This window comes from Solea senegalensis, linkage group LG2, assembly GCF_019176455.1.
Source record: "Solea senegalensis isolate Sse05_10M linkage group LG2, IFAPA_SoseM_1, whole genome shotgun sequence".
Classification (NCBI taxonomy): Eukaryota; Metazoa; Chordata; class Actinopteri; order Pleuronectiformes; family Soleidae; genus Solea; species Solea senegalensis.
The window spans coordinates 2991422-3006451 of record NC_058022.1 but is presented as its reverse complement, the minus strand read 5'-3'; the positions used below and the strand labels follow the sequence as shown (position 1 = coordinate 3006451).

Genomic DNA, 15030 nt, shown 5'->3' with positions numbered 1-15030 from the left:
GGAAAATAATGTTTTTAAGGGATGTTTACAACATGAAGGTTAAGACCATACTCTTAATGGAAACTTTGTGGTATGCAAAAGTCACCGTAGTTTCTTGTCCTTTTTGCAAACAGCTATGTGAGCACAGCAGTCGTCCATTTGTTGCATGTTGCAGTCCCACCATAAGATGTCACCAATGCTGTGTTTCCATCATGGTATGTTGTGGTTTGGAAGAGTAAAGTCCTGAGTCAGACGGACAACATTGAACGCAACGATGGAGGATATCCAGCAGCTCTTTTTTGGTCTCAAAAGACGCAAACTTCAAACCAGTTTGGTATGGTATTTTTTTGCATTTCAATTAGGAGTAGTACCAGCCCCAACAGTTCCATTTTTTGGTACCCTTCCTTTGGGGTACCAGAGTAATGGTACGGTATGGGTGGAGCTGGACCCACAACACATCTGCCGGATGTCCTCCATTGTAGTCTGTCGTGTCACATTCCATGACGTTGTTTGTTGTCGTCGGACTGGTACAACATCCCGCTACGTATCTCGTTGACACGGCCGTCGGGCACAGCCCACACCCCTACCTACCAAGTAAAGGAACTGCTCTGAGTACAAACACAAGCCTGACTGAGGACTTTACCATTCCAAACTGAACTGTACCATGATGGAAACGCGGCGTACGAGAATAGACTGCAGGTGTTTGCCTCGACTTCCATGGGACATTTACACCGATCGCAAGGGAGTGACGTTTTTCTCTTGCCCAATCAGCTGACTGTCATGGGGGGAGCATGTCAAACCATACTGTACCATTTTACTCTGGTACCCCAAGGGAAGGGTACCAAGGAATGAAACAGTTGGGGCCGGTTATTTTGGTGCGGAAACGCAAAACATGCCTTAACTGTTCCACAGTGAACAATAAGATGAGCTAATGGCACCATCAGCTGCTACATTATCTTTGACCACAAAGACATAGGAACCAGCCAGATTAGCTTTTTTGGGTGTGTAACAATGTTTGATCGTAAAAATTACTCCACCTTGAGTAAAGTGTTCCTCACATTCCTTCGCCCTGAGCCATGCTGATTATCCTGTTCGTCGGCAGAACCCGATACTGTACCCATGATGGCGTCCAAGTAAATGATAACGGTGACAAATAACAAAACCTTTATTTACTGTGCATATGCAGTAGAGATTTAAGTGTTCATGACAGACGATTCTGCGCAACGTGTTTTAACAACCTGTGCCATTAATTTGATGAGAAAACGAGTTCGCGAGACAATGTGTCAACAAGTGGGAGGCCTACGCCTTAAAGGTAATATTTACTTATGGTGTTGTGAGAGGAGCCTAACAGGCAAAACAGTAGGCTGTCACTCTGTCGAGGCAGGAGATCTGTTTCTTTCACAGGGAGTCTGGATATTCAGGAGAAATGGCATGACTTTGTGGGGGGTTTTAACCACAGGATCGGATAGTTTTCCCTTTTTAGGAGCTTTTCTTTTGGAGCAGCCATGGGCATCCTCAGCAGGATCATCTTCTGCAGGTATGAGTATGTTCTCTACGTGAGCTGATTGTGTTCTGAAAAGCTACAGGGTTCTGCAGTGCAGTGGAAACAACCAGGTTTATTCATCCATTCATTCATTCATTCATTCATAGCCAGTGTCAGTGATTGGTGCTTTTCATGTGTTTGTCTTATCTCGTGCAACTTAATCATTACACTTCCTCACATTTCCCATGGAAACTTAAACGTTTGTACGGGTTATTTTAAGGATTTCGGATCATAACCTATGATATTTCCTGAAAGCTTAAACATTACAGAGTTTGTTCTCATAGCTTCTCACCTTGATTAGACTTGTAACAACAGTGTAGTCCTGGTACTTCTTGTCGTTGATCTCTAATTTGACTTGTTACCTTCTCTACAGAACATTTCTATGATCGACCTCCAAGATATTTGTCCATTAAAATAACAGTTAAAGTCCCAAAGAATGAAAACTTGCTCTACTAGTCTACGACTTTTGTCCACATGACATTCAAGCACCGACCGACGCATTTTTGTTTTCTCTCCACGAGACGTTCTGCCAATGTTGACATGTGTATTACTGTGTCTTTTGCCCAACTCTCCTTCAGGCAGAGGTAGATGTTGCCAATGCTGGGGTATAGCGATCATCCACTATAACTACTCCTGTATGCGGAGTAGTTATAGTAGATCAGCCATTTCTTTTCTCCGATCACATGATTTATTACAGTATTATTGAACAACAATCTGCCTCGTGTACCTTAATAACTTAGTTGTGTTTTTATTGTTAAACGATGACTGCCTACTTCAGCTGACGTTGTCTCTTTTCCATCTTTGTGTTTCCCTCAGCATGATCATCCTCATCATTTTATTCGCCTTTGCCATCATTCTCATCTTAAGCTTGGCCTTCTCAAGTAAGACTCATGGACACGAGTGGGAATCATATTGTCGTTATGCGTGATGTTGCCTTAAGGGAACACTTAAGAGTGTTCAGCACGGGTAGTAAAGTGGAAAAAAAATTATATCACCTTATTCCATCCATTCCGACTATTTCAGGGAATTTCAAAATAAAAGTGTTCAAATGGAACAATACATACAGTAGGTCACAATTAGAAAAAGGGAGTATTTAAAATGCAAAATGAACATGTACATTTAAAAACAAAAACAAATACAAATATAGAAAAAACCTTATTATAACTTGACATTAAGAGGCGAGCCGTATGAAATTAACTGATTCTACAACAATGTCAATGTTTGTTTTGAATGACGAGACTAGGTCCACCCTGACTGTACCATATCATTTTATTACTCTGGTACCCCAAAGAAAGGGTGGAGAAAGAATGGAACGGTTGGGGCTGGTTATTTTGGTACTATTCCTAATGGAAACGCAACAAAATACCTTATGGGTCCCAAGTGCAAAGGTCCTTGTGACAGAACAGTAAAAGTGTGAACCTGTGAAACATTGCAAAATCTTAAAATGTTTGGATTTGCACGCAAATGATCACTAAACTACTCAGGGTTATATTTTCCAACATGAATCTGTTTCTGTGCCCTCTGATGACAGAAACCGCATTTGGTGTGTTGAGCACCAACACGGCGCCCGTCGGAAATCTGGGCGAGGACCAGCTTCTCAGCTGCTACCTGCCCATTCCCACTGTAAGCCAGGTTTCGGTCTCCTGGGAGAAGTCGGGAATAATAGGGTTTGTTTACCAGCACACCAATGGAGCAGCATCTTTTAAGAATCAGAACCCACAATTCAAAGGGAGAACAGAGCTCTTCCCTAATGATTTGGTAACAGGAAACGCCTCTCTGATGCTGAGGAACGTGAGACTCAGTGATGAGGGGGAGTACTACTGCACCATCAGCTCCTCTCAGGGGGGAGGAAGAATCACCATCTCTCTCAGAACAGCAGGTAGATTGGCTCCTCTTTCCAGTTTCAACGTGTGTTTGCTTTGAAAATTAAATTTTTTGAGCGCAATGTCAACACATTTATTACCTCCAGTATGGTTGCGTTTTCACGGGCGTGGGTTTATCTGTGAGTTTGTCCTTCTTTTTGCAACTTACTGTCTGCAGATTTTGGTAAGAAGCTCCCAACTGATGACCTCACAAAAACCTCACATTTTCAAGGAACCCTTATTTCTTACAGTGGGAAAAACGTTAAAAATAAAATCATATGACACACCAGTCAAAAGTTTGGTCACACTCCCTCATTCAATTAAATGGAAACTTTTGACTGACGGATTTGAATGATGACATTTGATATATGTATGCAGGATCAGACACTGTATACTGTATATATTTTTATTTATATATATATATTTATTATATTCTATTTATTGCGGAGCTATTGTAGCTACTAGCTATTGCACTTACTATGACTGCTAGCTACTACCCAGCTGCTACTGTAGCAGCTAGCTACTGTACTGGACCTTTACTGTTGCCAAAAATGTGAAGTCGGACTGGTTTAATGTTTTGTTTTGTTTCTATTTAAAGCAATAGCAGCTGAAGTTTGATTGTAATGCTAAAATGTTAGATCTAAAAGACCCTCATTTAGTGGATAAAGCGGTAGGAGATAAATGAATTACTCTAAACAGTTTGCACCACCAGTGTAACTACATAATGACTGTAATTTACGGTAAGTTAAATGGCTGAAGTCAACATAATATAACTCCTGTTTATTTATCTTGTTAAGGGCATTTTATAATCTTTAGATTGAAAATGTGTGCATTTATTAAAAAGGATTTTGAGGTGTCATGATGTTGATAAAATTGGATAACCCTTCAACTCCCCTAATGCTGTATAAGATACTTTAATGTGGTCGTAAGTGGATTTGTTTACCTAAAGTTGGATATGTGACTCCACTGTTATTGTTTCAGCCTACACAGCCCCCACATTTACACTCACAAACAATGTCCTGGCTGCTGAGGCGAGCCGTTGGTTCCCTGAGCCCAACGTGACGTGGTTCAGCCTTGAACAGGAAGTCTTGCAAGGGGACACAACCTTCTCACAAAGCTCTTTTGGAATATACAGCATCACCAGCAAGTTGCAGCCTGTCAACAAAAGCGGCAGCTACATGTTGAAGATTGAAAATGACCTGGTGACCTCTGTCTCCACGGCACGTTTAACAGGTAGGACTTCAAATTTGTTTATTAATCAATTAAAAAAAAATTCCCTGCTGCCCAAATGCTGCCTTTTTGGTTTAGTCTTGTAGTTGTCAAGTTAGATTACCTTAGATTGTTAATAGATTTGATATTTTTTGATAAAAACAAAAGTATGTTTTTATTCAATCATCAGAAAATAATTACTTGATTGCTAAATTAATCATCAACTCATTTTCCAATTGACTAATTGGTTTGAATGTTTTTTTTTCCAATATTTTCTGGTTACTTTGCACTGTATAACAAAGAAATTTTGGAGAACACTATCATTTCCAGGTTTAGGAAACACTGATCAACATTGTTGAACATTTTCTGAACCAAATGAAATAATCAACAGATTAATTGATAATATGAAAATAATTTCAGCTCTAGTTAATTCTGTTTTTAGCTATTGTAATTGCCAGCCACTATAGCTGTTAGCTACACTTGTTTTTAGCTACTGTAGCTGCTAGCTACTCTTGCTTTTAGCTACTATTGCTTTTATCTGCTCTTGTTTTAAGCTAATGTAGCTGCTAGCTACTGCCAGCTACTCTTGCTTTTAAATTAAGATGTTAATTTAAATAAATTACAAATATTTCCTTTTTTTTTCAGAGACTGAAATATCGAAATTCTCGTACTTCGCCTTCAGTGTGGCCTCATCGCTGCTGCCGTCACCTCACCTGAGAATTATGATCAGTGTCCTGTGCGTCTTTTACGTGACCTAACACATGACTTAAACAAAACAATCGTGACCTGTGGGACTGAATTAGCACTTCACGTCACATGTACAAAAAATATTGGCTCTGAAGCAGATCATCTAGTATATGTTAAAGTGACAGACTCTACCATTGACCTCAGACTGGGTTTTGTTTTCCAAAAACACAGTTTGAACAGTGCAAACAAGGCACCACACCTCGTGTAAAGCTAACACACCCGTGTGCGCTAAAAGCATATTTGCTCTGTAAACAACATAGATGCTGAAAGGGAAAATAACAATTGTGTCTGCTGTCTTTAACCTTGTGGTGACAAGCATTGTGCATTTTTGTTGTTTTTTCTCCCTTTAATTTGCCAACCTACATGTCAACACTGTGTGCATGCCTAGATAAATGATACATTTCTTGAAGAAAATAAACCATTTCGAGTTTGAAATTGTTTGCCAAGCAAACAATGCTGAAAACTCACAATTGTGTGATGGAAAAGCTGGGAAATGGAAATCAATAGCTAACCCTGTAAACAGAAAGACACTGAGAATGGATGTAAATGACTGAAAAAATGACAGAGATGCAGAACAAAGACTGTGTGAAGAATCTGAGGGAACTGGTAAAATTATACTTTTGCGAGTTTTTGTATACTCTCATGGTACAAAAAAATTGTTGCATATTTTGTATACGGTACTTTAAAGTATACTGTTTTACATAAAAGTATACAGAATTTTTAACAAGTATATATTTTCATACTAAATAATACTATAGAAATTATTATTATGATTATATATTTACATATATGTACATACAAAAAGTATTGAAGAATATTTGAATATATACATTATGTATATACTGCATATATTTACAGATTTGTATATTATATTCTAGATCTATACATCCAATAAACTAATAAATGTTGTTCGCCACATCAGTACGTGTGATTTTATTGTAAACGATGTGAATATTGTGCCATTCTGAATAAAGTCATTGTTTATGGACCCCTAATATTGGTAAATAATGCTATAGCATGAACATATTCTGTACATATTTTGTATTTGTGTTACTGTATACACTTTTTAGAATATAATAGAATACAAGAGAATAGAAAAGATGTACTTTATTAGTCCCAAACTGAGAAATTAGAGTACAGTACAGTATACATAGAATAAAAATAGAATTTCTAATTTTATTATATTTAAATGCACCAAAACACCAAATCAAATTCCTTGTATGTGTAAACGTACTTGGCAATAATATCTGCCCACTGTATTCTGATTCTGAATGTGCTATTCTCTTTCCAAACCAGTAGAGGGAGACACTTCGGGTCCCAGTCTGGAAGTAGAAAGTCTAAAGTAAAATCTTGGGACCACCTCTCCAGGCTGGGTGAGGTCTCTCCATTGGTCTGTGGTGAGTGGGTGGAGTGTCAACTTTCCCACGGAGCGTGAACGCAGCACAGAGTCCTCCTGGAGACCAAAGTTTTTATTTTCTTTTTTAGGTCATTAATGTAAAAGTGAATTGTTGTGACAGTGTAGACAGTTTAAAGTAGATGTCACTGCGCAGGAGAGACAGTTTCAGAGGAAGTGACGTTTATTTAAAACTGTTTTTCTGTGGTTTGTTTCTGACACTCAAACTCACTGAAAACAGCAGCAATGTCGCGGCGCAGTGACCGGAAAGAAAACACTTCCACGCCGGAACGCGAACTAAACGGAGCGTTGTTAGTGAACCCGAGGGCGGTGTGTAACGTGTGCAAACGCTTGTACCGGGACCCGAAAATTCTCCCGTGTCTTCACACCTTCTGTTCGGACTGTGTCGCTCAGCTCGAGCCGTTTTCGGTGTCTTCGCCGGGGGGAGAGGAGGGAGGAGATGTCGGCGGCGGCAGCGGCACCGTCACGGTGCTCTGTCCGGACTGTGACTCCGAGGTGGATCTGCCTCCGGCAGGACCGGCCGGACTGAGCACCGACCACCTGGCGCTGGACGACGTCTTCCTGGAGACTCTGGTGACGGACGGCCCGCTGGGATGTGACCTCTGCGGGGAAGGAGCCGCTGAGAGCCGCTGTGAGGTCTGCTGCGTCAACCTGTGCGAGTTCTGCTGCCAGGCACACAGGTGGGCAACAGTATCGTCGATTAATCTGTCGATTATTTTCACGATTCATCGAGTACTTGTTTGGTCCTTAAAATGTCAGAAAATGTTGATCAATCCTGGGAATTTATGATGTTCTCCAATGTATTATTTTGATCCATAAAGCTAAATTATTCGGTTTTAATGATATATTTGTTATGTGGGGCAAAGAAACCAGGATATATTCATATAGCTGAAAAAAAAAAAATCAATCACAGAAACGTTTTTTGATCAATAATCGATTAATCGTCATATTTCTATTCTATTGTCAAATATTACATACTACTACTTTAATACAGGTAGTAGTTTTCTATTCCACGGCTGCAACTAATGATTATTTTCATAATAGATGACTCTATCAATTATGTTCACGATAAATCGAGTAATTGTTTGCTCTGTAGAATGGCAGAAAATATTGAAAATAGTCAGTTTTTTGATTTATGGAGCAAAGAAACATTTAAGAAGCTGTAAATATCTAAAAAAAGTTGTTTTAATTAATAAACAATTCATCAAATAATCATTGCAGCCATATTTTATTATATTATATTCGAGGGAGTAAATGTGTGCACAGTACAAAACAGCAACTTTAATCCATGTTATTTGTAACACATACACATACAGTATATATTTGTATAAATCTCAATTTAGAGGTGGAAAAACACATTACAATTACAAAATCTATTCAGAATCAGAATCAGAATAGCCTTTATTGTCGTTATTTTGTGGACAACGGAATTTGGGTGCCACTCCCTTTGTGCAAAATACAAATATATAAATAACAATTTTAAAAGAGAAAATAGAAATATTAACACTAAAATAAGAATAAGAAATGTTGTTTACATTTTTTTCAGAAACTATTATCTATTTATTGCTGCTTTCTTTGAGAATCTGTCCTCTACTCTTCTCCATCATTGTATTGTTATGTCAGGTTCTACTCTTACTTCTGTTCTGTTGATGTTTCCTGTAGTTTAATCTCTTGTGGTCTGTTTTATCTGCGTCTATTATTTACACTAACAAGCAAACTCTCCCTCTCTGAATCCCTCCCTCTGTTCTGCACAGGCGGCAGAAGCGGACGTCGTCTCACTCCGTGCAGACTCTGAAGGAGCTGAAGTCTCGCGGGCGTCTGTGTCGCCCCGTCCTCTGCTCCCTCCACCCCGGCCAGGAGCTCCGCCTCTTCTGTCAGCCGTGCGACCTCCCCGTCTGCCTGGAGTGTGCCGCCACGCTGCACCGCGACCACCGCTGCTGTCCCACGCGCGACGTCGCAGACCGCCACGGAGACCGCATCAGAGAGCTGGTCTCTGGGCGCCTGCGGCCTCTCCTGGATCGTCTGGAGGAGTCGGTGCAGAAGGTGCCACAGATGCTAAGCACACAATATAATAATGGGAATAGATAATAAAATGCTTGATGATACAATATTGTCTTATTTGACTTTTATTAAATACAGTTTATCATCCTACAGGTGGAAGTCTCCCAGGAGGCTCTGCAGGTACGAGTAGAGACGACAGCCAATGAGGTCAGAACGTTTGCTCGAGGCTACGCCAGCGCCGTGGAAGCTCACTGCCTGTCTCTGCTGCACCGCCTGGAGGAGATCCACGTCCAGCGCAGGTATGACGCAACCAACTTAACCAACTAACTAACCAACAGTACACATACAAAAAAAGAAGACTAAACTGAAGAGGTTCTCCTTCAAAAATCCATCTCACAATGTCATGAAGTAAAATCGGTAAACCTGACCTCTGAACTCTGTGGTTGTTGAGGAGAAACGTTGACTTTAGTTTGCAGAATCAACAGAGAGAGAAATTTACAAGTTTGTTTGTTATTTTGCTGTACCTGGAGCCAACAGAGAGAACATCAACACAGAAAAATAAACCCGCTTCCTTCTGTCACACGTGCAGAACTTCTATATGTTTGGTTGTTTATCTGCTCCATTTACCGGCGGAGCCTGAGAGCAGGGAAGTGGGTTTTCTGCTCACCATGACGTCCGCATGTATCGAATCGTAAGTAATCGGACTATGAGTCACATTATCCAGGTATGACAGTCCGATTAAGACTAGCTCAATTTTGGTCAGACTAACTTGTTTTCATGACGTTAAAAAAACCCTAATTATTGTCTTAGTCTGACTAAAGTCAGACTTTTTTTTCCCAAATGATAATCCTACAAAAGACATGAAAAGCTTAAAATCCGATTTTTAACATGCAATGTAAACGCACTCAGAATGGTCATATTGGTCAAATTTGGTCCAATCAGGTTTATTGGTTGTTGGTGATTTATTATCTCAAATAAAATGTTATCTGAAATAAAATGTTCAGTGGATTAACCGCTTACATAAACAACTTTTTTTGACACATATGACACATATCCTGTTCCTACTGGTAAAAAAAGTTTATAAGGGTAAATGTGTTTTTGACCAGTAGGAATGCGTTTAATCGGAACATACTTGCTCTCCTTAAACCTCATTGTTGAGTTTGAACCATGGTAACCAAAGTCAAGTCAAGTCAAAACAAGGATTTGAAAATGTACAAGGAGAAAAGTAATGGTCCAAGGATAGATCCCTGAGGCACTCCATACTTTACTTTTGTGTACATTGATGTGTTATTGTAAAAAAACACATTGCATTCTACCAGACTGTTTTTAAGGCGGCCAAGGAGAATAATAAGATCTGCACTAAGGTCCACCGAGTTGGAAGATAACATCTGTAAATTTATCACCGTGCTCCGTGTGCAAAAACATCACAGCAGCTTCACCTGGGTTCAGAAATTGCTGCTACAACCCTCTAATTTTAGTGTGAAAGAGGCTTTTTTTGACAGCATGACCTCCTGCTCTGTCAGGAACCAGCTGCATCTGCAGAAGGCTCAGCTGAAACAGGCTCTGCTGGACGTGCAAGGAGGGGTGAACTTCGCCGAGAGACTCCTGAGCTGCGGGTCCGACGCTGAGATCCTTAGCGCCAAGGGAGTGACCCTGAGGAGGTTGACCAACCTGGCAGAGAGCAGCTACGATCCCCACCCGGCAACCGTCGCCCCCGACGACTGCAGCAGTATCTGCTTCATTGCCAGGGAGCCGGCAGGCGAGGTGGACGCGTACCCAGTGGTCGGAGTCATCAACTACAAGACGGTGGACCTCAGCAAGTGCACCATTGAAGGGGAAGGTAGGAGAGACTTTAGTGAGAATATACAGTATTTAAGTTTAAGTTTTATTGTGTTAATGTAGCCACAGATACCTAGAATAATAATGTCACAAAATAAACCTCAAATAATCATGTTTGTCTTCTGCTGTCAATCACACCATAGCCACGCCCTAAAACATACCTTGCTTCATGGTCCGTCATGGTTCGTTCCATTTACATCGGAAGTTGAAACTTGGGAGTGACGACACCTCCGAGTTAACCGCGTTACAGTTGAGAAGTCGGAAGAAACAAGGACGCTAACCCTATCTCGGGCTAGCTATTGTTAGCAGTACCATTTGATGACCAGATTAGAGTGTTTTCTTTTCTATTGACCTGACGTGGCAACCATCTTGGATTCCTATGTCCATGATGGGGTTTGTGAGATTGCTCCGACTTTACGAGTTGGGCATATGATGAACTAGGAACTCGGAAAGTTCGACTCCCAACTACAACTGGAACGCACTATAACGAAGCAGTGTTTGGGTCATGGGAGTTGTTGTCTCATTTGTTTTTCCTGTACATTTGCGATTTACTGAGCTATGGCGGCAGAACGTGCAGCAAACTGTATCAGAAATGTCCGACTTCCGACTACAACTGGAATGCACCAGTAGTGACTTTTGTTACTAAATGGACTCCATGCTTGATTGAAGAAGACCTGAAACTAGTGTTTTAGACCGTTAAATTCTCAGGAAAGGGTTTTCTGGTGAAATATCGGCAATATTTTGCGTGGCAATCACTTTTGAAAACGCCAAGTATCGATTTTTATTTTTATTTTCTAGCATAAAATAATGCGTATCTCGTTTGTTTCAGTCCACTAAATGGAGCTAAGTGCTCACTCTCACTAGAGCTGTTGTGCAAGTATATTGGGATTTACAATTTTGCAAATACTCAGTATTTTTGCAACAGGGTGATTTTAAAGTGGTGGATATAGTCAGTGAATGAATGAATAGATGAGTGAATCTTTAGCTCTAAAACACGGTGTTTTGTGGGGGTTGTGGGTGTGCAGAGGGCAGCTGAATGTGAGGAGAGCGCGCGAGGTGTTGAGTGATTTGGTCTGGAGCCGTTAAAGACTGTCGTTAACCTCCTCTGTGCTTTGGCTGGAAGACAAAAGCATTCCAGCGAGCTACAGGAATGTGGAGGTGATTCAACAGGCCTGGAGGCTGCACACTGCGCACTGAGGGAGTCTTTACACACACACACACACACACACAGTACAGAAGAGGAGTGACATGTAGTGCATTTTCAAACCACATGACTTTATTTAAATACCCTAAGGGTATTTTTGTTTTGAAACCACCTCGAGCAAGGTGAATTTTGGACAAATATGTACATTTATATCACTGTTTGTGCAAAAACAGGTAAACTGGTAAATAATTACAGTGAATTCACACAGGAATGAAGGAGCATGAGAGGAACTGCAGCAATGAATGCAAATGATCACTCAATAAAGGGAGAAAAGGACCAGTAACTCATAATTAGTGATAAGAAATGATATGATACCAGGAGTTCAGAGTATTTGAGGCGAATCTAAGGCTCCCTAAGTGGGAAATTGTTGTTTCTTCGTTCATTTACCTTAAAGATGAGGGAGTTTACATGAATTCAAAGCTGTTTGGTTGTGTATTTACTATGATTTTAGGTATTTTTGGAGTCCTTATAGCAAGAAGGAATATTGGCATCAATTTTTCATGTTTTACAGGGGAAACTATTGTTTATAAGTAGGACTGCAACCACTATTCGCTGTATAAATTATTATTAATCAGTTAATATAATAATCTGATTTTTCAGCATCTTAAACGTGAATATTTTCTGGTTTCTTTGCTCCGTGTAACAAAGAAATCATTCAAAGTGAATCATTTGGGACATTTGAGAACGTCATTTTAAGGACCAAACAATCGCCTGATTAATCGAGAAACGGATTCATAGATAATAATTATTATCACAAATGACCATAAAAAGCGCTCACACTAAGTTGCTTGTGGTGAATTTCCAATATTGTGATAATTGCAAATGGAGAAAATTGTTCTTATTCCATACGTGACTTGAGAATGTGGTCCAGTTTTCCCTCACAGTGCAGTCGTAGTGGTTTAATTTTTCATGATGGATTACCAGAGGCTGATCGATCAGCACTTTCTGCCTCAAACAGATGAAGACGCAGCGGCGTCGGCTCATTAGTCACTGGGCGACTTCTAAAAAACCTACGAGACAGAAACAGAGGCACATTAATCAGTGACGTGAGAACGCGATGATGTTTGGCTTCAACAACAACAACAACAACAACAACGACGACGACGACAACGACGACAGTGACACATCAGCAGACGACGTGAGAGATGGACGGATCTGTGTCTCCACAGCGGGACGATTTAATGAAGCACTGTCGGGACAAACTCGACACAGCAGCCGACATATGTTCAGAGTGGCCGATGTCAGCTGTTAGTGTGTGTGTGTGTGTGTGTGTGTGTGGCATAAACACTGACCGTTTCAGGACCAGTAGTCCTCAAAGAGGCCAAAACCTGGTCCTAATGAGGCAGAACCTCCTTTCTGGGGAGCTTTTTATGTGGTTAAGGTTCAGGCTTTATTTAGTGGCATTGTTTCCCAAACTTTCTATGACCAGATCCGGGGGGGGGAACCTGATCGCAACAAAAGTTTCCCAGGACACTTTCTGGACCCTTTGCTCACAGTTCATGTGAACATACTTGTCATGGTCACAGGTCTTCACCTGGGCAGAGAGGGTCAGCGGGGTCACTTCACCCTGGTGTGCCGGGACGCGGCCGGAGAGCAGATGACGCGTGGCGGGGAGCACGTCCTGGTCAGCGTCGTCGACAAGGAGAAGAAGAACCGGTGAGTGTGTGTGTGTGTGTGAGAGGCGGAGCCTGAACTGCCAGAACTGTCAGATCAGGAAAAAAAGAAGAGAAATGATAATGCTAATTTGTGTTTTTCCTGCAGCACCGTGGAGACGACGGTGGTCGACAACAACGACGGATCCTACGGGGTTTCGTACACGGCTGAAGAGCCGGGGACCTTCTCAGTGCGGGTTTGTGTTAGAGCTCAACACGTCAAGGTAAAAAAAGCATTTATTCACAATTTTAAATCAAACCTAATGACATTAAACGTGTATCTGGCCTTACCATCACCTCCAGTTTGTTAAAAATCAACATAACCTGTTACACAAATGGTACACATGTTTTCTGTGTCCAGGGTTCGCCGTTCATCTTGAACGTGAAGAGGAAGACCAGGCGTCACGCTGGGACTTTTCACTGCTGCTCCTTCTGCTCCAGCGGAGGATCCAAGGAGGCTCGATGTGGCTGCCCGGGAACAATGCCGGGTAAGTGGAAGAGAGCGCCACAAAGGCCCTGGTTCAGGGAGAGAGAACTAAAGCAACGCGAGTGGTAACTGACCCAGGAATAACTTAGCAGCCAGAAATCATTGAACAACTTAGGGCGATTTCTGTTGTTGCCGTCCGTCTTCTCGAACAGAAGCGACGTGACGTTATTTCTTTGCTGCGTCCTTTATCTGTCTCTTTAACTGTTCTTTAATGTGACTGCAGGAGGATTTAAAGGCTGTGGTCACAGTCACAAAGGACACCCAGGAAAACCCCACTGGTCCTGCTGCGGCAGCACCGTGGAACAGTCCGAGTGTTTGCCTCCGAGCGTGTTGGCTGCGGTCTCTCCGCGCGGCCACCTCCGAACTGTGGAGCTCTGAGTGACGCGAGAACGCACGCCAAGAGACGACAATGACAAGGTTAGAGCAGCAGGGGGCGTCAGAGACGCAGTGACTGAGGCAGGACGTCCCAGTCACTGTGTCTCTAAGGTTCTCACCTTTGACTGACGCTTCTGGTCAAGTTGTGTCTCACAACAACAACACAAACACAAAACTTCAACGAGCCACTCGGTGCCTGTGTAGTAGTTTCTATACTCTGAATATGCCTTATTTTCAATGTGAGAAAGTTTACAGTACAATTGTTTTTATTATCATTATTGTTATTATTTGTAAAGTAGACAAAAAATCTTTAAGATAGAAAACCTCTTTATTTGTGGTCCAAGGTCTTCACATTAACAGGGAACTTCTCGAACACTGTGAAATGCTGACTCTTAAGTTTCACCAGTTTTCAAAGGATACGTTTAAGTCTGTACGATGAAATAAACACGTGTATTTTTCAGTTTTTAAACTCTGCTTTATTTATTTATTGACTAGAACATAGGGGGTATCAAACATGCATTTTTTTCCACTTATGTTTTTCTATTCTTTATTTTGAAGCCAAATAATGATTTAAAAGTAATTACTTTTTAAAATTAAATTAAATTAAATTAAATTAAATTAAATTACTAAAAAAAAGTGGTTAAAATGTGTTCAAATGCAAGGCTTGGGAAGAACAGAAGAAAATCTTCCCCCAAATATGTGTGGAATTAGGAATTAA

General features: G+C 41.1%; 2 protein-coding genes across 2 annotated transcripts; both read left to right on the top strand.

Moving 5' to 3' along the window:
• The first annotated feature begins 1326 nt into the window (after positions 1-1326).
• Positions 1327-6095, top strand: vtcn1 (V-set domain containing T cell activation inhibitor 1). The gene is made up of 5 exons (XM_044048852.1): positions 1327-1516; positions 2339-2403; positions 3054-3401; positions 4366-4617; positions 5239-6095. The coding sequence occupies exons 1-5, from the start codon at positions 1485-1487 to the stop codon at positions 5349-5351; spliced, it is 810 nt and encodes a 269-aa protein (XP_043904787.1). The 5' UTR covers positions 1327-1484; the 3' UTR covers positions 5352-6095.
• A 631-nt stretch (positions 6096-6726) lies between these two features.
• trim45 (tripartite motif containing 45) lies at positions 6727-14781 on the top strand. Its single transcript, XM_044048562.1, has 8 exons — positions 6727-7434; positions 8509-8797; positions 8909-9054; positions 10279-10595; positions 13325-13454; positions 13560-13674; positions 13812-13938; positions 14161-14781. The coding sequence occupies exons 1-8, from the start codon at positions 6980-6982 to the stop codon at positions 14313-14315; spliced, it is 1734 nt and encodes a 577-aa protein (XP_043904497.1). The 5' UTR covers positions 6727-6979; the 3' UTR covers positions 14316-14781.
• The last annotated feature ends 249 nt before the right edge of the window (positions 14782-15030 follow it).

Bases quoted from the DNA above. Each gene is read 5' to 3' on its own strand.
- vtcn1 (XM_044048852.1), top strand. From the start codon at position 1,485: ATGGGCATCCTCAGCAGGATCATCTTCTGCAG. The intron at 1,517-2,338 runs GTATGAGTATGT...TGTTTCCCTCAG, and splicing joins AGCAGGATCATCTTCTGCAG to CATGATCATCCTCATCATTT. The intron at 2,404-3,053 runs GTAAGACTCATG...CTCTGATGACAG, and splicing joins CTTAAGCTTGGCCTTCTCAA to AAACCGCATTTGGTGTGTTG.
- trim45 (XM_044048562.1), top strand. From the start codon at position 6,980: ATGTCGCGGCGCAGTGACCGGAAAGAAAACACTTCCACGCCGGAACGC. The intron at 13,455-13,559 runs GTGAGTGTGTGT...TTTTTCCTGCAG, and splicing joins GACAAGGAGAAGAAGAACCG to CACCGTGGAGACGACGGTGG. The intron at 13,939-14,160 runs GTAAGTGGAAGA...ATGTGACTGCAG, and splicing joins CTGCCCGGGAACAATGCCGG to GAGGATTTAAAGGCTGTGGT.